This window comes from Hypomesus nipponensis, chromosome 11 (assembly GCF_054491055.1).
Source record: "Hypomesus nipponensis isolate SF chromosome 11, ASM5449105v1, whole genome shotgun sequence".
NCBI classification, from domain to species: domain Eukaryota; kingdom Metazoa; phylum Chordata; class Actinopteri; order Osmeriformes; family Osmeridae; genus Hypomesus; species Hypomesus nipponensis.
Genome location: NC_140371.1, coordinates 13,499,101 through 13,524,918, shown reverse-complemented (window position 1 = coordinate 13,524,918; position 25,818 = coordinate 13,499,101). Strand labels below are relative to the sequence as shown.

The following is a 25,818-nucleotide window of genomic DNA, read 5'->3' as shown; positions in this document are numbered from 1 at the left end:
GTCGATCTATCTCGTGCGTTCCGATCTCTCTCTCTCTCTCTCTCTCTCTCTCTCTCTCTCTCTCTCTCTCTCTCTCTCTCTCTCTCTCTCTCTCTCTCTCTCTCTGCCTGTCATTCTCTCTGTAGGATGCGTTCTGCACATTCGTTCTCCCCCTTGTCATTTTAATCGGCCTCTCGGCCCCCCCCCCCCCACTCTTTCTCTACACTTTAGTTACATTGGAATATCTTTTATTTGCATCACCGAACATGTGCGAAATATTAGCTATTACAATATGCTGTTTCCTCAATTTACATTAAATACATATTCATTGTCAAGAAACATGGGCTGCCGTGGGATGTTATTTTGTCCCTGTGTATTCCCTCAGTAAAGATAGTTGCAGAAGAACCCTAACGGCATTTGGGGATTTGCAACACAGCTAGCTGCTATGGGTGTGTACAGTCTGTTCATTTGGAATGTGAGGATACAGCTGATTTAGTGAGAAGTGGGAGATAAATGTATATTTAGCTCCGATGGTATAATTGCGGCGTGCTAATGATGTAGACACGTATTTTATGGATGTTTACAGGAAGTGCTCTTCTTTAATTTGCGAGTGGTGCGAATGTGAAATGCCTAAACCTAATTACTAGTGCTTTCTGAAGATGCTATTTACCAAGGCTTTGTTAACTGATGTTCTTTTAACCAAATGATCATAAAGAGATAAATACCAATTTCTGGTAATCTGTGGCCATGACATACTGTTGATGTGTGACATTAGAATTACATATACCGATTGTAAAAGACATTTGAATCTTTCATAACAAAAGTGTCATACATTACTGTCACATATACATACTGTCAGCTAATCACAGAAATCAGGACTATGAAAAATATTATATTTGACCGTTTACATGATTTAACAGTATACTGTATGAAGCTAAGTCCACTAAACAATAGGTTTAGTATCTAGACCACCCTAGAGTGAGCCACAATTGGTTTAGAAGCCTCAGAGGAACACACAGACACACACACACACACACCATGCCCTGGTTCCTAATCGTCTACAGCGAAGGTTCGTAGGGAATCTGACAGTAAAAATCTGAGCGACTCATCACTGACGTGTCACAACGCATTACATCTGGCAGCCAAAAGACATGAGTCTCTCTCCCTCTCTCTGCCTCCCTCCCTCCATCTCCTTCTCTCTTCGCCCTGAAGAAGGGAGCTGAGCTCGAAGGCCCAGGAGGCCTCTCATCAGATACATGTTATCCAACTTTTCAGGAAAATCCAGATAGCAACCAGGGAGATTACACTATCACCCCGGCCACAAGCTGATAGGGCACGGAAGGAAGAAAGGGATGGAGGGGGAGGGGGAATGGAGGGCGCGTTGGAGGGGGCGCACGGGATGTGGTGGAGGGGGGGGCAGGTCAGAGGGGGGGAGGGGAGTGGGAATCAGATGGCAAAGGTAAATAAACAGGGTTTTTAGAACCCTGGTTCATTACTGTGGTCTTGTTTGTTGTTTGGCCCTTGGCTGAAATCACACAGAAACAAAAGTGTGCGCCTGTGCATGCACACACACACACACACACAAACACACACACACACACACGCACACACACACAAACACCGCCTGCCTCCGTTTATTTAGGCTTTTGATTAAGAGATTAGCCAAGTCATCCTACGCTCTTAAGCTAGCAGAGGGGGTCCATGTTCAGGAAATCCCAGCTTTCAAGACACATGTGTCGCGGAAAGCTGGGTAGAAATGGTGATGTTGAATCAGAGTTTTATAGTTGAATAGTAAGTAAAGATTGTTTATGAATGCTATTTTAGAAGTATATATCCGTATGGGGTTAGTAGAAAAATAAGGACAGCATTTTTTTTTATCCAGGTTTGTTTTGTAAGTTGATCAATGTTTAGAGTCCAAGTCCAAGCCGGAAAAAGAGGGTTAGCGTGCATACAAGGCTGTTTTTTATTAGCCGCATCACAGTGGTTAGAGTCCAGCTTAAAGCCACAAACAGCATAGTGCTAATTTTAGCCTCCAAAGAGGATAAGGATAAATAGCCTGCTGCTCGTTTGCCATATGGTCCCCTACCGATAATATTGTGTCAGGAATATTTTCACCCCCCATAAGATATATCTGTTGTTTCAGCATTTGTGGTGGTCGGAACCGTCACAGATATATTAATAGTTAAGGAATGCAAAGGGAATTGTTGATAAGAAAAGACAGTGCCAGTTTTGAATGTGTACTTCTCTGTCATGCTCCTCTTCAGTGCCTCAAGAGTAGAGTCTGGCCTTCCGCTAAATTTCATTCACCAGTGTTTGTTTTTTTTAACGTGACTATGCTGTTGACGAATAGCGAGTCTCTCTCTTCTCATCTATATTTTGTCTCAATAGTGATACCTCCAAAGAGACAATTTCCATCACACTAACGCCCCCAGCCAAACCAACATCCAAACCAGCTTCCCTTCAATAAAAAAAGAAGAAATATCCGTTTATCAATCGCAGTCCAATATTGTTCGAGCCCTTCGGAATCACTTCACTGAGGGTTCACCCACAAAGGGCTGCAGGGACTGGGCCTGAGTATGGTGGTCCATCCAGGTGGGCCTGGAGACTTAGAAACCCCGTGGAGAGAGGTAGGGGGAGGGCCGAGCTAGCAACAGGACTAAAGCTTGACCTGCAACTGACCCTGGTCAAACAAGCCTCCCCTTCAAGTGTGGCCCCCAGGTCCTTTTGACATGGATACCCGCTAGAAGGATTTAAGCTAAAGAGATAAAGACCCCTTCAAGCTTTTGTAAGGTTCAAGTCAAAAGAAAAGGAGAGAGATAACAAACAAGTAAATAAAAATGAAGGAGGGTGGGTGTTTTTGTGAGTGTGTGTGTGTGTGTGTATGTGTGTGTGTGTGGCTGTCCTACACAAACACACACATACACACACTTAGTAGTAACCTGATCACTCCCTCTCAAGCCAGTGATACTTAAAAAGAAGCAGGGACGAGGGAGAGATTCCCCTCAGTGATAACCTCTGAAATAACAGTAGCAGCCAACTGGGGTAGTCTCTCTCTCTCTCTCTCTCTCTCTCTCTCTCTCTCTCTCTCTCTCTCTCTCTCTCTCTCTCTCTCTCTCTCTCTCTCTCTCTCTCTCTCTCTCTCTCTCTCTCTCTCTCTCTCTCTCTGTCTCTCTCTCTGGCTCTTTCTCTCTCTCTCCCTCCCTCTCTGTCTCTCTCTCTCTGTCTCTCTCTCTGTCTCTCTCTCTCTGTCTCTCTCTCTCTCTCTCTCTCTCTCTCTCTCTCTCTCTCTCTCTCTCTCTCTCTCTCTCTCTATTGCTTACTTTCTGGCTCCCCTGGGCTATCACAGCTCTTTGTTACACCAGGACTCTTTTTACAGGAAGTCCCTCTAGACAGGTCATACTCTTACAGGAAGTCCCCCCCAGAGAGGTCTGAGTCTTTCAGGAAGTGACTCGGTGGGATTGTGTAGCAGGAGCCCCAGCGTCAGGGGGCCATATCACACTGCTCCACATGGCAGCGCTACAGGAAGTATACAAGAAGTATACTTATTCACTTCCTCTTCCTCTGCTCCTATCCCTTTGCCCTTATCTGGAGAGACATAGGGAGACTGATAGGACTACATATCCCCTGCACCCCCCCCTCCCCCACAAAGCCAATTCCTCTGTCTACACAACACATTTGACCATATACACAGTGTCATGTTTGGAGGGAAAATCCTAATAGGTTGCTGAGATCAATGTAAACTATGTAGGCCTACTCAATACACTTTCATTTCAATCAATCAAAATGTTTCTTTTTGAATTTTATTTCAACCCTTGAACTGATTCGATATGAGTTAGTCCAACTGCTTTCAGTTGGAAGGCTAAAGCCTTTTGTGCAGTCCCCTTCTTATAATACTATTTTCCATGTAGACCCCTCTGTTACATTAAAAGCAGGAATGGCAATAGTAGCTATTATTAGCCTAGCGGCTACAGGGCTAGCGTTCCTGTATTATCAAGCTACTGTACTTGGGCTGGCCTGGTCTTGATAGGCTTGCATAGGCGGAAAATCCCTGTGTGTTACAGCGCTTATCAGAGGCTGTGTCACTCAGATAGTCACCATGTGGAAAATGAACAGCCTGGGTGAGGGAGGGGTAAGGGGGTGGGGGCTGGGGTGGGGGGGGGGGTAGCTCTAGACCTTCCATAACCAGAAGCTTCCAGAACACCTGTTGGATCAGGGTTAGACCATACACCCAACACAGAGAAGGATATAATGTGGTGACATTTTTCCTTTTTTTCAGTAATGAATGTTTTGTTGATCTCTTGAGTTTCACTGTGTAATGCATTGAACATATTGCTTTTTCTTCCTCATTTTTATCATCCCCATGACCAGGAAGGATTCCAGTCCTTTCCCCCTTGGCTGGGTTGAATGACTTTAGAACAGCTTTCAGTAGATCAGCTGGCTTTTGGAAAGGCCACTGTTGTTCAGCTTTGTGACGTTAAGTGCTCTTAGCTTTTGTTGCGGCGCTTGTCCTTCCTTAAAAACGCTCCTTCTCTCTCACACTCTCTCTTTTTCTCGTAATTTCTCTTCATCTCTTTCTCCCTTTCTATCCATCTTTTGCGGGTGGATATTGAAGGGAAGGTGTCAAAAGCTGTCTGAGAGGGTCAGAAAATGAGAGTGAGAAAAAAGAGGAGTGAAGTGGATGATTTAGAATGTCTAGTGGAGTGCATGTGCTTGTGTGTGTGTCGTTTGCGTGTGTATGTGTAGTTTGTATGCGTGTGTGTGTGTGTGTGAGTACTCCCCTTAACTTGGAAAAAGAATCAGAGAAACCCTTCCAAAGTGTTCTTGTTTGAACTGAAGCAGCCTTCTATCTTCAGATTAGAAAAAAAGGAGCCGAACACAAAGGAAGCGAAAAAATCAATAGCGACACAGTACAAGTGCCGGACATGAAAGGGTAAACTCGTGGCCCTACACTTTCATTTTGGTCCTCTTTCTCTCTCTCCGCTCTCTTTTTCTCTTTCCCTCTGCACAGTGACTTGGAGGTGGGAGTAAAAGGCAATGGTGTGAGTGTGTCTGTGTGTCTGTGTGTCTGTGTGTGTGTGCGTGCGTGTCTGTGTGTCTCTGTATGTGTGTTGTCGTTTAATGTCGTGTCGGTGCCCGTGGGCGCCGGGCATTTCCTGGCGTGTCAGAGAGCCTGTGGTGGTGACCCTTTAGTGGGGAACGGCGTCGAGAGAGCAGTCACATTTCCAGTGACATTTTTGCCATCACCTATGGGTATGTCAGCAGGCCTGATCCTCCCTCTACTGTGGGGGGATATGCATGAAGTGGCTGGAGCATGAAGCACACACACACACACACACACACACAGTGGCATTAACACATGAACACACACACACACACACACAGGAAAACATGCATACCGTGTACACGTGTTCACATATGTCGAAACACGAATAACCATGTAAAACTTGCATCTCATTAGCAATTGTCTAGATAAATCACACACATATATTTTGATTACTTGGCTATAGGTAGGCTATATATTCATTACACATCCTATAGTTGTCAAATTATACTAAATACCCATTAAAACTTGGTATTAATCAAATATAGCTTTGTACTATTTAAAATATTTCACTGAATTGAGCTGTAATTACTAATATATTTCTAGGTTTGTAATCTTTATATTGTAAATTAATAAGCAATCAGTGCTATATTTATGTCATTTACCAAACTGCCCATACTGACGCAGCAAATCATCATTTTTCAAGATATCCACATGGTTATTCAAAACTCTCATTATTTACTCCCATTATTTAAAGATAATTCTGTTTAATTAGAGAATCTAATTACTCATCTCCCCACAGATTACTATTTACTTCCTGGTTCTCTCTGTAATTACCAATCAGCAACATATTCTGTTTACCTCACAGAATCTGCAACCATTCATTTCACTGCTTGCCTATTCATGATATGTCTATACTATATACCTGTCAAAATGTAAAATAGTGGTGTTTTCTAAGTTGTAGAAAACCTCCATAGATGTCCTTCAGAGACTAACTAGAATATCCATTCGGTTGTCTTTCTTTCTTCTTCTGTGGAAGAAGAAAACAAGTTATAACACATCATTACTTCAAGAGAGTGTTGTCTTTGCATCCGAGAGTGGGCTGCAGTTTTCAAAGTCTTCGGTCAGCAAAGCTAAAACGCTGCCTCTTGGAGTAACTTGTGAAAAGCCTATGCATGGGCCTCAGTGCTATAGTGAGGCGAGAGAGATAGACTTAGAAATTGTGTATGTGTCCCTCTTGTTGGGAATTGTGGCACAGGAATTCCTGCATGTTCGGAATTTTTGGAGGTGGGAGGGGTCTGTGGAACCATGAAAGCCACCTCGCCCCCCCCCCCCCCCCCCCCGCACACACACTCCCCCTACTCTGAGCATATGAATGGTTGAAGACAATAAACGCTGCTTTATCCTCTCCCTCCCTCTCCGAGCCGCCCTTTTACCTCTCTCTTTCTCTGTTTGTGAGTTTGTTCCACTGTGTGTATGTATGAGAAAGAGACAGACAGAAAGAAAGTGTGTGTGTCTGTTTCTGGCCAGCTGTGTGTGAGTTTTAGTGTCTGCCACATGTAGTCATTGGAAGAGGATAGCAGGCCCCTCTGATGCCTGGACCTTACTTACATCAGGAACCCAGGGTCAGACTAGCCTACTTGGGTGTGAAACCTTAGGAGTAGCCCATGAGGGATCAGCTCCAGGTCACTTGCACTGAGGGAGACAGACAGACAAGCTCATGAGAAATTATCCGTGGACTAAATGTGCTGTTTGAAACTCAAGACCCTTCTCTCCTCCCCATCCAACCATGGCCTGTAAAACCTAACAAAAGCACCCAAACCAGCCATCCATCCTGAATGAATCTGGACATGTTTCGCTGACAAACCCTGGCTCAAAACACACACAAAATCATCTCTGGAAATGCATTTTCCCGCTCAGTTATTTAGAAAGCTAAACGTCATTCCTTTTTTTTTGCCGTGCTGTGAGGGACTTGTCAGACTGGATGGCTGCACACAGATGACTGATTCAAAAAGCCGTCGTTAATTTGCCAGGCAGCAGAAAAATGGCTGACACCTTTGGATGACGGGGGTGCCCAAACAAAGAGGGGCAGGTAGTGCCAATTACAGCACAGAGACATGCAGACACACTGAGGCTCAGCCTGGTAATCAGATCATAACAGATTAGCCCAGATTCCCCTTGATAATGTCAGGAAACGCCTAGAGAGAGAGATGGAGAGAGAAAGGAGACAGATGCAGGGGTAAAAGATTGAGAGAAAAAGAGAGAGCTACCGAAGGAAAGAGAAAGGAGCAGAAGAGGGGGAGATTATACTAAACTATCTAGAAAATATGTTTTAGATTGAAAGTAGGGGAAAAAATGAAGGAAGGGAGTGAGGATCAATATGGTAGATAGGAAGCGGGAAAGAGAGTCACCGAATCACAGAAGTGATGAAATAAGCGGGCAAACGGGCAAAAGGGAGAACAGATGAGGAATAAAGGAAATCAACTCAAGAGTTGATGAACCAGCTTTGCAATGCTAATGCTAACACAGGTATAGAAATGAATGCAGAATGCTAACCTAGTTTTTGGCTAGTGCTCAGTCGTTTCTTTTCGAGACATGCTGCATGCAGCGTGTGAGGGGCCTGATAAAATATTCTCTCCCTTGGTTTGCCCGGGGCATCTTTCCTGCCTCTGGCTCCCTCCAGTCACTGGCCTGCTTCCTAATTGCAACACACACACACACACACACACACTTACAAATAGAAGACATGACATTTTGGTCTTCTGTCGCTAGCTTGACACACACACACCCACACACACACACACACACACTCATACTTAAAGAGACACACACTACTCTCACATGGATGCACAGCAGTGCATGCATGCACGCATGCATCACATCCACACACGAACACATGCACCCTACCATCCTTGATTGATTCAGACCCCTCCTCTCCAACCCCTTACCCCCCCCCCCCCCCCCCTCGTTCTTCTCCTCCCTAACTAGTTGCAAAGGCGCTGTCATAGCCCATCATGCAGTGCGAGCAGGGCCCCAGTGCAGTGCCCGTGGCATTTTCTCGTGTCAGGGTCGCTAGCTGGAGCGCTAGCCTGGGTGTCCGTCTGCCTGTATTTGCTGGGAAGCTGATTCCCTGCTAATGAGCTAGCTCGCCTCGTTTGGCGACCCAGATTGGCAAGGGCAAAATAAGCGCTATTGCCATCGTCCCTGCCACTGTTTGCTACCTTCTCGGCCACATCCGATTTCTCCCCCCTTCGTTCAAACTCCGCAGGTCCTCCTTTGCGCATTTCTCCTCTTTCCCATTGTTCGCACATTCTTTGAGAAGGTTTTCTGCCTCTGTCTCCTTTTCCACTTTTTTTAACTCCTTCTCCTTACTCTCTCGCTCGTCCTCTCCCGTCCTCTCAGTCTTTCCCATAGTCTGTCTCTTTATCTGTTTGTCTATCTCTCTCTCTCTCTCCATCCTTCTCAGGGAGAAACGCCACAGCCGCATTGACATTTCCCGCTACATGCCCCGTAGACACGGCCCAGTGTTTCGCTCCAACACCTCTCCTCCCTCCCTCCCTCCCTCCCTCCCTCCCTCCCTCGCTCCCTCGCTCCCTCCCTCCCTCCCTCCCTCCCTCCCTCCCTCCCTCCCTCCCTCCCTCCCTCCCTCCCTCCCTCCCTCCCTCCCTCCCTCCCTCCCTCCCTCCCTCCCTCCCTCCCTCCCTCCCTCCCTCCCCCCTCCCTCCCTCGCCGGGGTTAAGGAAAAGCAGAAATTAGCCCCAGACCTCTTGGAGGTGATCGGTATCAAATGGCTGCAAAAATGGAAATGCCAATAAAATTGACGGCTATGTCTTTTTCTCTCTCCTCCATTTTTCTCAATTTTTCCTTCCAGACGTTGTAGGTGCTACACGGTCAGATTAAAGTAAGAACATGTAGGGGAAGAAGTGTTCATCATTAAGCAACAGAAAGGAAGGGATGGGTGTAACCTTTTGTACGGTGCCATCTTTCTTTCTAGATCCCCTTTCTATATCTCCATCTATTCTTCTGACTCTCCTCCCTCTGTTTTCTATCTTGACACGTTTTTCTCTTCTCCGTCACTTTTCTCTACCTCTCAGTATTTCACACCTCTCTTAGCTGCTCTTTCCCCCTCTCTCTCCCTCTTTTCTCTCACACGCACACACACACACACACACACACACACACGCACACTTTCCCCCAATCCCACTGCCTTGATACCCTGCATTTGCTTCTGTTTTCCTAACTCGCATGGGACGAGCCCCTGGGTTTGTTATTGTAGGCTTTGCTGAACATGAGCCGGTCTTTACACCGGATTGAGAGCATTTGCTTCCAATGAAAATCTGGTTTTAGATTACAGCAGCCGTACTCTGCTGTGGCTCCGTCCACTCCACCCCCAACCCCCACACCTCCACCCAACCTCAGTGTCAGGAAGCAGGGATGGAGGGGTTTGTTTGGCCTGAAACAGTAGGCAGAACAAACCAACTTGTTAAGCCCGGGCTGCTTTTAGCTCTGGCTAATGATGTAATCGAAACTTGACTATGTAAGTGTGTGTTTTTGTACGTGACCATGCAGAGCGGGTGGAGGGAGGAGGGTTGGGAAGTAGATTCTTGTGTGTGTGTGTGTGTGTGTACGTGTGCGTGCAGAGGAACGGTTTGTGTGCATCCGTTTAGATGTTTGTGTACCAAACATGAGTCACACGACCAGGTTTATCTCAACAATTTCCTCATGTAATATATTCTAACTACATCAGCATAAGCCTGTAATTTTCATCCAAAAAGACTCTCCAATATTAGGGTGTCTTATCCGTGGGGCGAGCAGTCACAGAGAGTGACTGACTGCTTGCTGTAGTTTTTTATATGGAATGGAAAGAGCCTGGTTTGCCCGCCTAATGGTGTATATAATTCAGGTGCCCTCAAGGCATGCTTTCAGGAATTCTTTTGCCTGAGGTAATGGGGAGCAAAGGCCTAGGTTTTAGGCCCTTGATTATTCCATTGATGCGCCAGGCTGGAAAAAAGTCTTCTCCAAACGGATTAGCGCCAACATCCCCATTAATTATCGATGAGTCGGGGTTTAGGTGTAGCTAGGTAGTGTAGCGTCGCCTAGCAAGTTAGCGAGCTAGCGATGCGCTAGGGAAGTGAGGAGTGTTAGAATGCAGTTATCTACCCGGGTGCAGCGAATAGAGCCACAGCTTTAGAAGTGCTTTGTGTGTAATCAATAAATAACTGGATCCAATTCCGCGCCCTGCTTTAGCTTTTTTTTCTCTTCTTCTTATTCTGCCGCCTGAGAAATGCGGGCGGGACAAAAGTGAGTTATCCGCCATAGAAATTTCCACCGCTGTGGGTGCTACTTGTTTACTCCACTCATGTTTCTTTTATGATTATCTTTTTCATAGAGGGTGGCTCCTTTGGAACGGGCTTGCATTTTTGAATAATGATAATAACAATTAGGAGGGAGGCTTTTCATGGCAGCGGTTGCATTTCAGTCTTTTCCACTGGCGCTGTATAGAACGCGTACAATCATTGGGGGCTCTGAATAAGTGCTCTCTGTGTGCATTTGTATGCATGTTTGAATGCAGAGTAGAACCCTCTGAGCGCCTCCTCCTTGCTCTCCCCCAGAGCCCAAACACTCTAAGCTGTCTCTCTTCTCCCCTTAGGTGAGGTTAACTGCCCTTAATGGAAACTTATCAAGACCCTACAGGTGGCTGTAAGCAGCCATGACGCTATTGTTATGAAAAGCAGTTTTCGTTTTTTTAGCGCTGTTTGCGCTCCTTACACTTTTTTTTACCCTTTTGCCTTTTATCTGCACCCCCCCCCCCCACCTTCCCCCCCTTTCCTTTGTAGTGCCGTGTAGCTCCTCCACCTGAGGTAAAATGGTAGAATGCGCAGGGGTGAGCTTCAATAACTGTTTCCCCCCAGGATAATAAAGACTAAATCTCTCTGTCATTTTCGATCCTGCGCTGGGTTGGATGGGAGAGTGCGACCTTACAAGTCCTTTGTGCGCCTCTCTCTCTTGGAGATGCAGAGCTCCCTGTGTTTGCGAGCCCTGGCAAATGAAAGGCGGGTTATTTATAAAGTATTAAAAATGAATGGATTCTTGAGGTGCTGTTCTCTAGCCATTCTCTGGCGGCCATTGTTGTTTCGCTACCCACCTTCTGCGCATACAAAGCTGCTCTTCAATTTCTCAAATCACATTAATGCCTTTTGAACCCTGAATATAGAGTGAATCCAGGAAGTAAACAAGCAGTTTTTCTAATCTCTGTGGTCACTTCCTGTTTCCCTTGTCATGTGACAGGTGATGGACTGGACAACAGTGTGGCATCCCCCAGCACAGGCGATGACGATGACCCGGATAAAGAGAAGAAGCGTAATAAGAAAAGAGGCATCTTTCCTAAAGTGGCCACAAATATCATGAGGGCTTGGCTTTTTCAGCATCTAACGGTGAGCACAAATACAAAGTATTTTTGTCACTTGTCTGTCTGTGTCACTAAATTTCTCCCTTATATTCAGATATCTACTATATATATCGCCTGTCACACATGAACAGACACAATGTGCAAAGCATATGTACACGTGCAAACCATAGCTGAAGTACAGACGCACACACATATTCTCATTGTGCATACACACACTCCAAATTGATCTCTTACTCGTACATATACACACCCTCCCCCTCTCCCCCCCCCCCCCCACACACACACACACACACGCCAGACCCTCTCAGCCACAATGTCTCCCGGCTCGTACCACGCACTTCAAAGACACAGGGCTGTGTAATCTAGGGGTGATCTAGGCAGACTGTGCTCTCACTCGTCATCTGGTGAAACTGGATAAGCTTGAAGCCAAGAAGCTGAAGACGTTGTGGATAGATGAACTTTATTACGAGCAAAATTGGACACTATATTTCAGAAGGACAGGATTCCAAGGGGGTTTTACTTAACAGCTGTTTTATAATCATCAAGCGTTTGGGTCACTATTATGTGAAGCTAATAGCCAATAATAGCACTAGTGGGGGTAATGATGTAATGATGTTTATCACATTATGAACATTGTTAATTCTAAAGTGGAGCCCCCTTGTTGAGATACAACCATCATGTCCAAGCACCTCTCAACCGAAGGACAAATCTCTTGGTAGTTTGTCTTCACCAACTTTTCAAAGAACGATCTTCGGTGATAGTCCTCTAGACATTAGCCATAAGTGGTTAGCCTAGCCTACCCCAAGGCACTGCGCTTCCCTCCACCTGTGACAATAGACAGTGGGCCTCATTGATGTGGTGGCTCGGATCCCACAGCTTTGATGGTCCTCTTAGTTTCTCTATTTCTCTCACCACAAAGCAATATGAGCTTGACGGGCGGAGGAGAAAACCACTTATCTTCATATATCAACAGCCATGGCTTTGTGGAGTATATGATAAGGACCTTCTGGTGAGGTAGCTGTTGTTTTGAATTTCACGTGTCAGGAAGGAGCAGTTTGGTGGTGCGAAGCAGTATGTGGCTGTGGGAGTGCAGGAAGCCTGTCGCGCGTGTGAGAGTCCGACGCGAACGTTCATGTTTCAATTCATTTCGAACTCAGTAGCAACACGGCCTGTTGTTTTGTCAATATGAGGACGCAATGTGTTTTCAAGCATGTTCAAACTGTTTGACCAAACACAGTCATGCGCACCCATGTCTCACACATGTGATACATATAATCTGTCCCTCAGAAACCAACTCCTTCCCAAATAACACACCCCAATCAGTCACTCTCTGACCTCCCTTTCAACCCCCCCGCCCCCCCCCCCCCCCTCGCCCCCACCCAACCAACCAAATCTTCAGGGGCCTCAGAGGAAAGGTGCTGGAAACAAAGTCTGCTTTGCATGCACACATCCTGTCTGTGGCGGTCTGTGCATGTGCAAACACGCGCAAAATATCCACACACACACACATGCGCGCGCGCGCACACACACACACATGCGCGCGCGCGCACACACACACACGCACACAATGTACACACATACAGAGAAAGGGAGAGTGGGAGGGAGGCCTGCTTAGGGAGAGACATGAATAAGAAACAGGCAAATTCCCTCTCTTTCTCTTGGTGCCTTGGGTGTGCGATGTAACCAAAATCAGCTGCCTTTTCACGGCTTGGGAGAGTGTGCGACGAGCACGGCCTGGCCTCTGGAAGATAGACACGATGGCGGTCAGCTTTCAGCATCCGCGCACTTATCCTGGGATTGTCGGAATACAACGCAGAATAGCATAGGGAGGGAACGGAACGCAGCAAGAGGCATCGCCACCATGTTTGTGCCCCGCTGTTCTTTGCCCTCCCACTTAGTGCCCGCTAGAGAGCTGCCATTGTGCTGGAGCGGAAGGGGAAGGTGGGTGGCAGGCAAGGCTGCAGCCTCTCCATGGGGAGCGCTGGTGGGAGGAGAAGCAAGCGGAGGGAGGGATGAAGGGATTTATGGAGCGATAAAGGGATCGAGCGCACACCATATGAAATCCCCCCTCCGTACACCAGTTGACCGTCCTATAAATGTCGTCCCACGGCTCCCCTTCGCTCTGCTCTCCCCCCCCCCCCCCCCCGCGCTCAGCGCAACGGCGCGGTCCCGTTGCCAATCGGGGGCGTCTGAACCGGCGAGCGCCGCGGGAGAACTTTTGCCAAACTGAGACCCGATGGCGACGAGGCGATTGACTTTCAAGTTCGCCGCTCGTGGGCGAAAATGGTAAACATGGTGATGGAGAAGGAAACCAGCCCCCCCCATCCCACCCTTGTCTCTTCCTTTGTATGGTCTGTTTATTGGAACCAAAACCGAATGATTGGGCCACAGCGACCTGGTGGGGAAATGCAGAGAACATTTCTCTGTTTCTCCTTTTCCATCTCTGTGTAATTGGAATCTATTTCTTTCTTCCCCTCTGTCCCTCCCTCTCTCCTTCTTTCTCTTAACCCCTGATTTCCACCCTCTCCTCACAAATGGTATTTTCTTGTTTAATTTAACAAGAAATGAGTAGTAAATGAAAGCTCAGGCCCCAAATCCCCAGCGCGCCCTGTGCTCTGCTCTCCGTTCCCCAATGGAAAGGCAATTTGTGAAATTATGGGATGGAGTAATTAGATGGAATTCAGAACCCCCTTCAGATTGTTGCCATGCAGACGTGGGGGTTGGCGTGGGGGAGCATGTCGGCTGGCCCGTGTGTGTGGGTGTGAGTGTATGTGTGTGTGTAAGGGGAAGGAGGAGGGGGCTGTTGGCGTTTGGAGTGTTAGCATCGCCATATTAGCCTGGCATCCACACATACAGACTCTCTCCTCCCCTCCTATTTGTACACAGAACCATCGGAGCGAGCCGCGATCGCAGCTCGTAAAAAGCCAAACCGCAAAAACCCCTCCACCAGCACTACCTCCCGAACCCTAAAACCCCCTACTATAAAGAAGAAAAATAAGAATATAAAAAAAAGGTCTACTGGAAGGCATAATCCCCCCCGTTAATGCAATTAGGGGCTAATTTAGCTACCCGCGCACACAGATGTAGCCTTTTTGGGAGAGTGCGTTTTCCCTCTGGAAGCGTTTTTTACACATCACCGTGCAGCAGGGTTTTTGAGCAGAAACAGGTGTGAAAAGCGATATAATTCATTTTTGCACTGGCAGGGGTGAGACGGCTCTCACGGAGGGGTCCTGGGTCTTACAGGAATCCAGAGGCAGAGTGAGAAAAGGAGGGCTAAGGGTCTGAGGTGGGAGATGGGACTGGCTGTTGCTCTCCTAATAACTCATTTAGAGAGTCTGTGAAAAGTATTTATTTTAGTGCTGGTGGTTGATACTTCTCTGAAGGGAGGGTCATCTTGTTCTGCTTTAAACTAAAAAGAAACAATACTGTTTTTCTACTCCTGGTAGCTATTTCAAATTCTCAAATGAAAGCTCAAATGAAAAATTAAAAATGTAAAGGTTCATAAAGGTTCATTCAAAAGGAGTTTTGGGAAAGTTTGTGGTAAGCAAGGGTGGTAGTGTAAAGAAACGAGTTGTGGCCATTTTGAATCTTTCTAAGATGGCTGATAGTGTTTATACTGTCAGTGGGAGCTGGGCACTGGTTAGTAAAGAGAGCCTTCCATGAATGGCCTCATCCAAATAAGAAAAAAGAAAAGCTTTTGAGGTCAAAGTTCCTCTGGGCTGCAGATGCCATTAGTCATCGACTGTTTATTGCCGGAGCCCCAAGATGTCAGCGCTCTGGTCACCCACTGCAACCTCGGCTCACCACGGTAACCCAGACCTAGTGGGATATCATTCTGTGGGACTTCGCCTTCACAAGGAAGCTTTCATGGTGCCCAAAACCTCAAGAGACCTAACTTCCTTATATTTAGACAAATTCAAGCAGGAAAGTCTCTTAAAGGTCAAAATGGCATCAAAAAAGAAAGGACATTATAAATACATGAATCCGATTAGGAGAATGAATTGATTTTAACCATCTGACCGCGTATTGTGTTTTGTATTTCATTCATGAATGTATAACAAGAGCAAAAAAGTCCATTCACATTGATATAGAAATGTAATTTTGTGGTCCGTGTGGCCTGAGGTCTCCGATTAAGCCTTAATTCCGCCTAAGAGGCAGTCAGAGTCTGAGGCGCCACCAAATTAAGATCTAAAAAAGATCCCGTCCCGCGTGCACCAAGGTTGCCCTGACTTGGCACTTCAGTGCGACCGGCGAGAGACAGATTCAGAGAAACAGTATATTTAATTTAAACAGCATTTCATCTCTATTTATTCGGATCCTCTTTTTCCGTGACATTTTTCTGTGACATCCCATTTGTCCTCTCGGTTGTTTTCTGGACTTTTTGGGGGGTATTGGTCCGTTTGAGCGCGGGGCACTTTGGGAGCCATGCATTGACCTTACCTCCCATTGTAGTGGTGGGTGTCAAAGACGTGGCAGCTGAGTCAACCCCCCCCCCCCCCCCCCCTCCCCGTAACACACACACAGCCACCCCATCCAAACCCCCCAAGTCCCACACCTTGTAATGAAAACATCATCAATTACCCTTCTTGACAGGCCCCCGGGACTCCAGCAGACAGCGTTCTTTAGAGGCTTCTCTTTGTGGACTGACCCACCCACACACACACACACACACACACTCACAGTGTTCCACAGATCATGCGTGTATTTGTGTGTGTGTGTGTGGATTGCATGCATTAATCGCCGCTGACCAGATCTTGTGCAGTATGGTAGACATGGTGAGAAGGGGATAGCCAGACCAGCCCATCTGGTAGAGGCGAGGGGGGTGGTGGGTGGGGTATCGGGGGTGATGGTAGAGTCCGTATGGTCAGGGCAGAGGGAGGCTGTCACTCCTGACATGGAGCCTTGAAAGGCCATCTGTGTCATGATGGATGGATGGATGGATGGATGCATGGATGAAGGGATACAGAGGAAGATGGATAGATGCAGGAACCAGTTTCCCCGGGGACTTTTCCCCCCCTGGTCCGGCCGCCTCATATCTCTTCTGGTCTCTTTTAATCTCTTTCTCTCTTTCTTGTTCGCTCGGTTTCTCCAGTTCCTCCATGTATCGTTCTCTCTCTCCCTTTAATGGCCCTTAAGGGCAGTTAACTTTTAATTCATGCTACCTTTGACCCTTCTCAAGATGTCTGCCAGAGACCTGGAGAGCAAGGTCTGTTTCTTGGTGTGTGTGTGTGTGTTCATGTGTGTGTGCTACCTGTGTATGTTAGTGCCTGTGTGGGAGCCTAGGATGTGTGTGTGTGTGTGTGTGTGTCAAGAGAGTCCAATTTACTTGAGAATGTGAGAACTTTACAAACCTTCAAGGTCGGTCAGTAGGGCTGGAAGGGATCAACAGTTGCCAGGTTCACAACATAACCCCCTTTCTAGACATCCAGAATGACCCCTAGCCCGTGTTCATGCTCTCCTGAGCACTGACTCGTGAATGGCTCTGATCTGATGGGAATTTTACACTGGCCCATCTAAGGGTCAAATGTCGATGTAAGAGTCTAACCGTATCGTGAATGATGTGGGGGGGCCAGACCTTGATACGGAACCGGGCACGTCCTCACTCTGTCTTCCCTTGCCCCGTGACGTCCTCCCCCTCCGTCACCTCACTGCACTGGGGCGACAAACCGCAGTGACCTGCGGTTTCATCGCTGTATGCCAGCCCCCCGGCCACGGCATGACGCGAGAGATACGTACCACGCCGGTATTAGTTTTCATTATCAACTGGATGTGAGAGAGTGTCTGTGTGCGTCCGTGTGCGTGCGCGAGTGTGTGTGTGTGTGTGCGTGCGTGCGTGTGAGTGTTCAGACCTTGTCTGGCTGGGAGGGAGTGGACGTAGGCCCTGTCCCCTTCCATGTGTGAAAACGCTCCCGGGTTGTCTTTCTGCTAATCAGTTCGCGTTGATCTGCAAATCCCAATAAAAAGGTTCACGCACAGCCTCGGGACAGTACACACACACACACACACACTCTCCCGCAAACACGCACACATATGTGTGTACACACACACAGGCATAAGTTAACACACGCACACAGACCGATATCTGCATGCACCGACATGCACTCGAAAGTGTGCTCTCGCGGACGCGCGCGCACAAACACATCAACACCAATAGCGACATGTGTGCCGGGGTTGGGGCGTGGAGTTCCCCACTGTCGCTGTGGTATTTATTGGAGTGTGTGCGGTAGGTTGATGAGCAAAGAGAAGAGTCAGGGAAAAATGCTGTCACAGACTGCGGTGAGCTCAATGGAGCTTTTCCATTCAGTTCCATTTCCATTGCTAGCCTCCAGCACTCCCCTCTGTAGGGTCATGGTGTAGCATCCTCATTGTCAAAAAACGTAATTTGCTTTAGCCTGCTACTTAATAGTAGGCATCATAGTCATATTTAGTATAACAGCTAGCGTCATAGTCAGTGAAAGGCTAGCTAAAATAAGTGGCTAACACTGGTAAGTGAAAAATCCTATCAGTGTTAGCCATTAGCCTTTAGCCATCATCCACTGGCTGGATGTGTGCTGTGAGCCAAAGAGCTCTGGGATCTTTCCGGTTCGAGTCAGCAGCTCAATACCTTTTATTTACAGAGGCTGCAGAACCTACTCTGCCCTAGATACATCCTGTTTCTGTGTGTGTGCGTTCATGTGTGTGTTATTGTGTGTGTGCATGCGTGTGCACGCATGTGTGTGCTTGTGTTTCTGTGTGCAAGTCTGCTCGTACGGGTTTGTACATGTGTGTGTGTGTGTATGTGTGCATGGATGTGTGTGTGTGTGTTCCTGTGTGTATCTGCATATTGTGTGTATGTGTCTGTGCACATTTGTGTCTTTGTCTCCATGTGTCTCTGTGGCTGTGTATGCCTGATGGATTCTATGGCAGTGCCGTCGCGGTAATCAGTTTGCACGTCGGCTGAACTAATTTATCAATTCAGTTCCTCCCACTTGTAATCTCGCCCAAGCGTGCTGTTCCAAGCCCTGCAAGCTCTCTCTCTCTCTCTCTCTCTCTCTCTCTCTCTCTCTCTCTCTCTGTCTCTCTCTCTCTCTCTCTCTCTCTCTCTCTCTCTCTCTCTCTCTCTCTCTCTCTCTCTCTCTCTCTCTCTCTCTCTCTCTCTCTCTCTCTCACTCTCACTCTCAGTCTGTCTCTCACCCTATGGGTTGTTGTTTGTTGTCAGAAAGAACATCGAAAGCCAGTCGCATCAATGTAGCTGAATTCTTGTGCTTTTTCAAATGTTTTTGTCTACATCATGCTGTCCATTTGGCAGTTCTGTGTTGTCCTTCTAAGCACTAGCTAAAACAAGTCTCTGATAGACACAAGATGTAATGTACTGGCTGAAAGTGTGGTGGTAAATATTCATAGATGCATTTAATCGTTCTTAGGCAAGATGTTTAGCATGATGTGCCATGTAGGCTAATGGTAGCTAAGGCTGTGACGGCAGTGTGTTTGTGGGTAGAGGAGCATAAGCAGGTGGTGTGTTTAGTATATACCAGCTGATCCTAGGTATCCCTGTGGAGGCTGGAGGACTGTGTGTCTGTGTGCGTGTCTGTGTGTGTGTGTGTGCGTGTCTGTGTGTGTGTGTGCTTGCCCAGTGGAGTGTGAAGGATTCTACCTACTGAACCAGGTGGTAAACCCAGACAGGCAAGAAGCGGTAACTGTAGTGTGAGATTGAGAGCTAAGGGCTTGATAGATACTGTATGTTAGCAGGGCTCTCTCACTATTTCAATTCCATTTCTGTCTTATTTATGCTCGCTCCTCTTTCTCACCAGTTGTCGACCCTTTCCTCTCCCCAGTGTCTTGTCTATATCTCTCCCTCTCCCTCCCTGTCTCTTTGTGTATCTACCACGGGCCTCTCTCGCTCACTCTCATGCTTTTCCCTCTCTCTGTTTCTCACCCAGGTTTACCCAATCCCCCCCCCCCCCTCTCTCTCTCTCTCTCTCTCTCTCTCTCTCTCTCTCTCTCTCTCTCTCTCTCTCTCTCTCTCCATCTCTCTGCTACTCTCTTCCCTCTGTCCCTCCCTGAGTGGATGGTGCCGGGCTGTAGCAACGGCAGCGGGGTGGTGGGGGGTGAAGTGGTGGTGGAGAGACTGAGGGTGCTGCTCACATGTTTGTTACGACAGATTAAGTCATTGATTTGTAAAAGCGGTTCACTGATGGGGAAGACCCTCCTCTGTCGATGGAGAGAACGCATAGGCAGGGTGGTGGAGGCTGGAAGGGATGGAGGGAGGAAGGAAGGAAGGAAGGACGGGAGGGAGGGAGGGAGGGAGGGAGGGAGGGAGGGAGGGAGGGAGGGAGGGAGGGAGGGAGGGAGGGAGGGAGGGAGGGAGGGAGGGAGGGAGGGAGGGAGGGAGGGAGGGAGGGAGGGAGGGAGGGAGTTTGAGAAAGAGAGGCGTAGGGGGAGAGGTGAAGACAGAGAGATGGGGATCCTGTGGGTGGTGAGAGAGGAACGGACAAAGATAGAGGTGGGAAGGAGAGAGAAAGAGAGAGGGAGAAAGAGAGAGAGCGAAAGAGAAAGAGAGAGAGAGAGAAGGGAGAGAGAGCGAGAGAGAGAGAGAAAGAGAGAGAGAGAAAGGCGGGGAGGAGACGATTATTGACAGAGAAGGAAAGAGAGATGTCAAGGGGAAAACATATAGAAGGAGATGGGAGGCACTGTGGAGAGAGAGAGGGAGAGAGAGAGCTTCATCTTTCAATAGCATCGCTTTGCTCCCGTGTCCTCTTTCTTTTATCTCTGCCGCGCCGGGAGCATAAGGCAGCAATTGTGAAATACCTTTACCTACTTTCAACGTTCTCCCAACCATACCCAGGGTCCTTTCCCCCCCTGGGGCTCCGGCAAGTTCCTAATTAAAACGATGGGGGCAAAAGGGTAATTATGATAATAACATAATAATATCGCCTGGGTTATTAGAATGTTCTGTGGTCCCCAAATTACTTCCTTGGAGGGTCAGATTTCAGTGGCATTAAGTAAAGTCGAATTTCCTTGAAAGTCAAGCAAAAATGGACCAGATTCCAACTTCGGTCAAGGTGTAATGTGGTAATCTGATTCTTTCTTTTGTGTTTTATGGGTGAGTCCTAAAAAAAGAACCCCACCACCCCCCCCCCCCCTTCCCAAGCCCAATTTAGTCAAAGAGGGTTGGGATGTGGGTAGGATGTGTAGCCAGCCATGTCTTAATAGACCTTTGTGTTTAGAGCTGCTCTGCATCCTCTGCTCTCTTGACAATCACCAAAACAACAATTAGTTTCCTCCTTAGCCATGTGGCAGCCCTGTTTACTGTGTGCCTAGTTAGCAAGCGTTTGTATTTCAGATAGCATTAGCCTCAGTGCTCCAGCCCAGAGGTGGGGGGGCAACCCACGGCCTCTACCCAGCCGGCGGTGCTACCTGCCTGAGATGCGGCGCCGTCAGTCCCCCTCCCGAACCCCCTGCCCTGGGGCAGTCCACCTCCAGCTGCGGCCATCGTTCAGTGCACTGCGTGGTGCGAGCCCCCAATTGCTTTGGAGTGCCTCCCTTCGCTCAAATAGGCGGTAATTACAGGCTTAAAGAGGTTTAGTGGGCCAGCAAACGACATAATCACCCCCTGAATTAGCCCCCGCTCATCAGCCGCAGTCCAGCGAACACCGCTAACGCTAGCTAGCATGCTACACACACCCACATCGCCACCGCTCACCCCCCCTCCCCTGTCTACCAGCCATTATTTCACAGAGGGAGGAACAGCAGCAGGTGTTGTGCCACATCCGGCCCCCCCTTAGCAAATGTGGCTCCCTCCCTCTGCCCAGTGGAGGCATTGGCCTGATGCACCCTCGATTTCGGAGAGAACGTGCTTGGCTGAGCATGAGCTTGAGCGCCTTGTGTATGTGATGTAGACACGCCCAGTGCTATGCATCATGTAGATGGTATGAACTGCAACACGTTGATGGTTTGGATGTGGGTCAAACATTGTCAAAGGTATAGCCTGATGGGGGAGTCAGATGTCTGAGTGGTTAGGGAATAGGGCTATTAATCAGAAGGTTGCCGGTTTGATTCCCAGCCGTGCCAAATAACATTGTGTCCTTGGGCAACACACTTCACCCTACTTGCCATGGGGGGAGTGTCCCTGTACTTAATGTAAGTTGCTCTGGATAAGAGCGTCTGCTAAATGACTAAATGTAAATGATGTGCACACACCTGGTAAAAGGATGCCTCACTGAAGGAACTGACTTGGCACACCTACTGTAAACAAATATACACCCTTACTATACAATCCCATGCAAAGAGCACTGCAACCCCCCCCCCCCCCCCAAACTGAAAAGTTATATTCTAATCATACAGTACTAATGGCTGCTACAACCGTTGCTGTCTAATCCACTTCATATTACAGATTTGATTACGCATTTTGCATCCTGCACTGCCAAGCCCCCAACTAACAGGAGTTATCAGATCCCCATAGGCAAAAACACTGTGCAATTCTCCTTAAACCAACAAAAGCTGTTTTTCATGCAGGGAAATTCTCATTAAAGGATGAGAAAACTGAATCCATCTGTTCTTTTTTTTCTTCTTCTTTATCTCCGGGATGATCGAAGAGGGTTGTTTTGAGGAGGGAAATTCTGCCGTATTCCTGGTGTGTAGAACAGGGCTTTCGAAAAAAGGCAGCTTGAATAATTCATGCTAAGGCTTTGTGTTGGTTTAGTTAGCTCATTGTGAACTTCAGGGTAAAGCGTTCTCCATGAAAGAAGAAGCTTTTCCCCACGTACAATCTCTCTGTTAAGATGGGAAGCTAGCAAAGAGTCTGGTTAGGGCAATCTGAAACTGCTCGCCGTTTGGAGTCTTTCAAGATCTTCGTTCGTTATCCTTTTTTTCAGTTGTTTTTGTTTGAGCTGCCTGTTTCGATGAAATTGGGTTACGAAAGCTTTGTTTTGTTTTCTTCTTTCTTTCTCACTTTCTTTTTTTTGCTCCTTTTCATATTGTTTCATTCCTTCTGAAGCTCACTTGGTTCTCGCTCCCTAATGAAGTCAAAGGGATCTGTGTTTGTGCCACCTACACAGAAAAGGAATTTGAAATGGCATCAGTCTCAGTGCTGTGCATGAATACACACACAAGGCTGTCTGTCTGTCTGTCTGTCTGTTGTCTGTCTGTCTGTCTGTCTGTCTGTCTGTCTGTCTGTCTCTCTCTCTCTCTCTCTCTCTCTCTCTCTCTCTCTCTCTCTCTCTCTCTCTCTCTATCTCTCTCTCTCTCTCTATCTCTCTCTCTATCTCTCTATCTTATTTTGCCAGTAACTGAACTGAAGATGACAGCCTTATCATATTAGCAACAGGCTTCCAAATGGGCTTTGTAGTCATTCTCATCCCAAGTTTGGAGGCCTGACCCTTTGTCGTTTGTCTCCAAATATTTGATGTGTGTTTGTGTGTGTCTATGACTTTCTCTATGATACTCTGATGCCCTCCCGTCCAAAAAGGCCCCCGGATTAGCCTTCAGGCATTCCTGATGGGCAGCTTGGTTTCCACAGAGATTAGGGCCTCAAAGCACTTGATGCTGGACAGTGGATCTAGGCAGAGTCCCCGCTAACCTGCACATGCTCAGTAGTGATCACCAAAGGCTTATGAACAGGAGTGTTTAAAGGTGACACAGTAATTCAATTATACACATTTGACCAACGACTTGTTAAGAGGCAGTCAAAAAGAGCACTTCTCCTGTAGGGACTTATGTTGTGCTATGTTGACACATGCAAACCAACACTTTTCCATAGTCTTTAGAGGAACATCCCATTATCATCTGCCATTTCCTAGCTGTACATCTTTGGCTCTGTATCCCCATCAGTCTTCTTGTTAAACTGAGAGTCGCGTTTTCCCCATACAGTCAATTCATGAAGCTAATCAAGTGCGGAAAGCCTTTTTAATGGGAATCACACAGACTAGAAATGTTGCCTTAAATAGACATACAATGATAAGAGCACAAGGCTAAGACAGCAGAGGAACATCTGAAGGGGGGGTGGCGGTTGTAATTAATTGGTTAAATAGGACATAGAGACAGAGGGAGAGACGGGGAAGGAGAGATAGAAATAAAGCGATTGAGAGACAGACATAAAGAAGATATATAGAGAGAGTGGGACATGCAGTATGATTAGAGAGGGATAGAAACAGAAAGACGACATTTAAAGATGGAGAGAAAAAGAAAGTGATAGAGAGATGTGATAGCAATAGCTACGATACGCCTTGGTGGTTCATTGTCTATGTACAGCGAAACACTCAGCAGATAAACAGAGAGAGGATGGGAAAGAGAGTGAGGAGAGAGAGAGAGCGAGAGCGAGAAGGAGAACAGGAGAGAGAGCGGGCAAGAGAGGCTCTCTTTTGCTGAGCAGGCAAGATGAAGGGAAGGGAGAGAGAAAAAAAGAAGTAACCAGATAAAAGGAACTTCCTAAATAGTCCTCCCCTCACAGTGAACCGGAGCATCCTAGTGCCGATAAGACAGACCGGCTGGAGTTTCTCCAGACCTCCTCCCTCTTTTTCTCCTTCCTTCCACCATCTTCCCTCCCTCTATCTCCCCCTCTGAGTGCAGAGCAGATAAACCTTTGGAATAGGAGGGTACAGGATACTTGCGTGTGTCAGTTGTCCTAGGTAAAACGTCCTGGGCTAAAGTGATATGTTTGGACCAGACTATTTACTCTCAATCTCATCCTCACCCTCTGTGTCCTTGGGTTATGAAACCAGAGAGCACAATCATTTCCAAATGCTTTGGACAGAAAGCTGGTTTTGTCCTTGGTTGAACTGACCTCGGTCCCAGTCTTGGTTTTCACAATGATACGTTAGCCCACGTTAGACCAGAGCCAGTCCTGGACCAGGGCTAGGACAGCGGGAGTAGTAGGTCTTTTCTCTCGGCTTTTATCTCTCATGATAGGACTGGCTCCAAATAACTCGCTCCCAACCCCCTTCCTTCTCTTTACCTCCCCTCGTCTTGTTCTCGTCCGTGGGGGTCGGGGAGGAAGACAGAGAGACAGGGAGGGAGGGTTACAGATCCTCTGTTACTCATGCACACACACACAAGCACACACAAACAAGCACACACACACTCGGCCCGAGATAAGATACATAGCAGGGCAAGAAGCAAAAGCATTGCTCTCTTGGCAGCAACCCGTGCAGTGGATCGGGGTGGAAATTCTCATGAAAGGAGTCGTATATTTGGACAAGACATATCATTAAGATAGGCGGAGGGAAGAAGGGAGGGTGCAGGGAGGGAAGGAGGGAGGGAAGGAGGGAGGGAGGGATGCGACGAAACTTTCCATCTGGTCTTTAAACATGTTATTGCTTTTCTCACAAAGGGCTTTCTCTCACCCCCTGAGCCAAAGCCAAAGGCGATTAAAAAGACCAACATCTCTCTTAGACATTATTAAAACTGGCTTGCTGTCAACCAGGACCTAAATCACAATGTTTTGACAGATAGGAGCTAATTTGGTGGTTCTGAAAGCCGGACACAAAACACTTTCATACTGTCAGTCTGCTTCTCCAGGAAAACTTTGTTCAGAGGCCCTAGAGTTTTGTTTTGGATTGTTGTTGACATATTGAACATTTCTTAAGTCATGGGCAACGAGTCATTGTATTGATGTGTGTACGTGTATGTATGTAAGAGTGTGCATGCATGTGTGTGAGTGAGCGTGTGGGAAGTCCAAGCAGTAGAACAGACTGTGTTTGTGTCGCGCTATCGCCACTGGCATGGCGGCCTTCCCCTGTGTTGTCACGAGGTGGTCATTCCTCCTTCCTCTTCATTCACACCGCACACACATACATATTAGGTAGAATGGACATGCAAATTCCTCTCCGACTTGCTAAGTCTGTTGACTCAAATCTGTGTTTTATTCAAAACATATCTTTTTGAAGATGATTCTTTTGTTGTCAGTCAAAAACATGATATGACATCAAAGAGAGAGAGAGAGGTAGCAAAAATGGGAAAGGAACTACAGGACACACCCGTGATTTGACTAACTTTGTGTAGTTGTGTGTGTGTGTGCGCATTTGAGAGTGTGAGGCCACATGTTTGTTTGATATTGTGTGTGTCTAGTGCTCCGAGCTAACTCTCAGAGCGTTTGAGTATCAGATGACTGAGGCCTTTGCTTTGGAATGCCGTTTTCTCACATTCAGACTCTCTCTCTCTCTCACACACACACACACACACGCTTGCATTCACCATCTCTTACATATTCATACACAGAGAGCATTATAACAGCCTTGTATAATTACCCAGGTCCCTGTCTTAAAGAACAAGTGAAGCTCTCATACAGACGCACACACAATTGCACCCACGCACAGTTGGAGACACAAACCCAGTATACACACAAAGACTAAAGTCGCACACACAATACACAATGACTAAAGTCACGCACGCACACACAGGACGTACACAAAGA

General features: G+C 47.3%; 1 protein-coding gene across 1 annotated transcript in view; it reads left to right on the top strand.

The window, feature by feature from the left end:
- Nucleotides 1-25,818, top strand: part of meis1b (Meis homeobox 1 b) — a 68,201-nt gene that overhangs the window by 20,914 nt on the left and 21,469 nt on the right. The window contains exon 8 of the mRNA XM_084709369.1: nt 11,309-11,454. Coding sequence (XP_084565495.1) covers nt 11,309-11,454 — 146 coding nt within the window. The remainder of the gene's footprint in view (nt 1-11,308; nt 11,455-25,818) is intronic.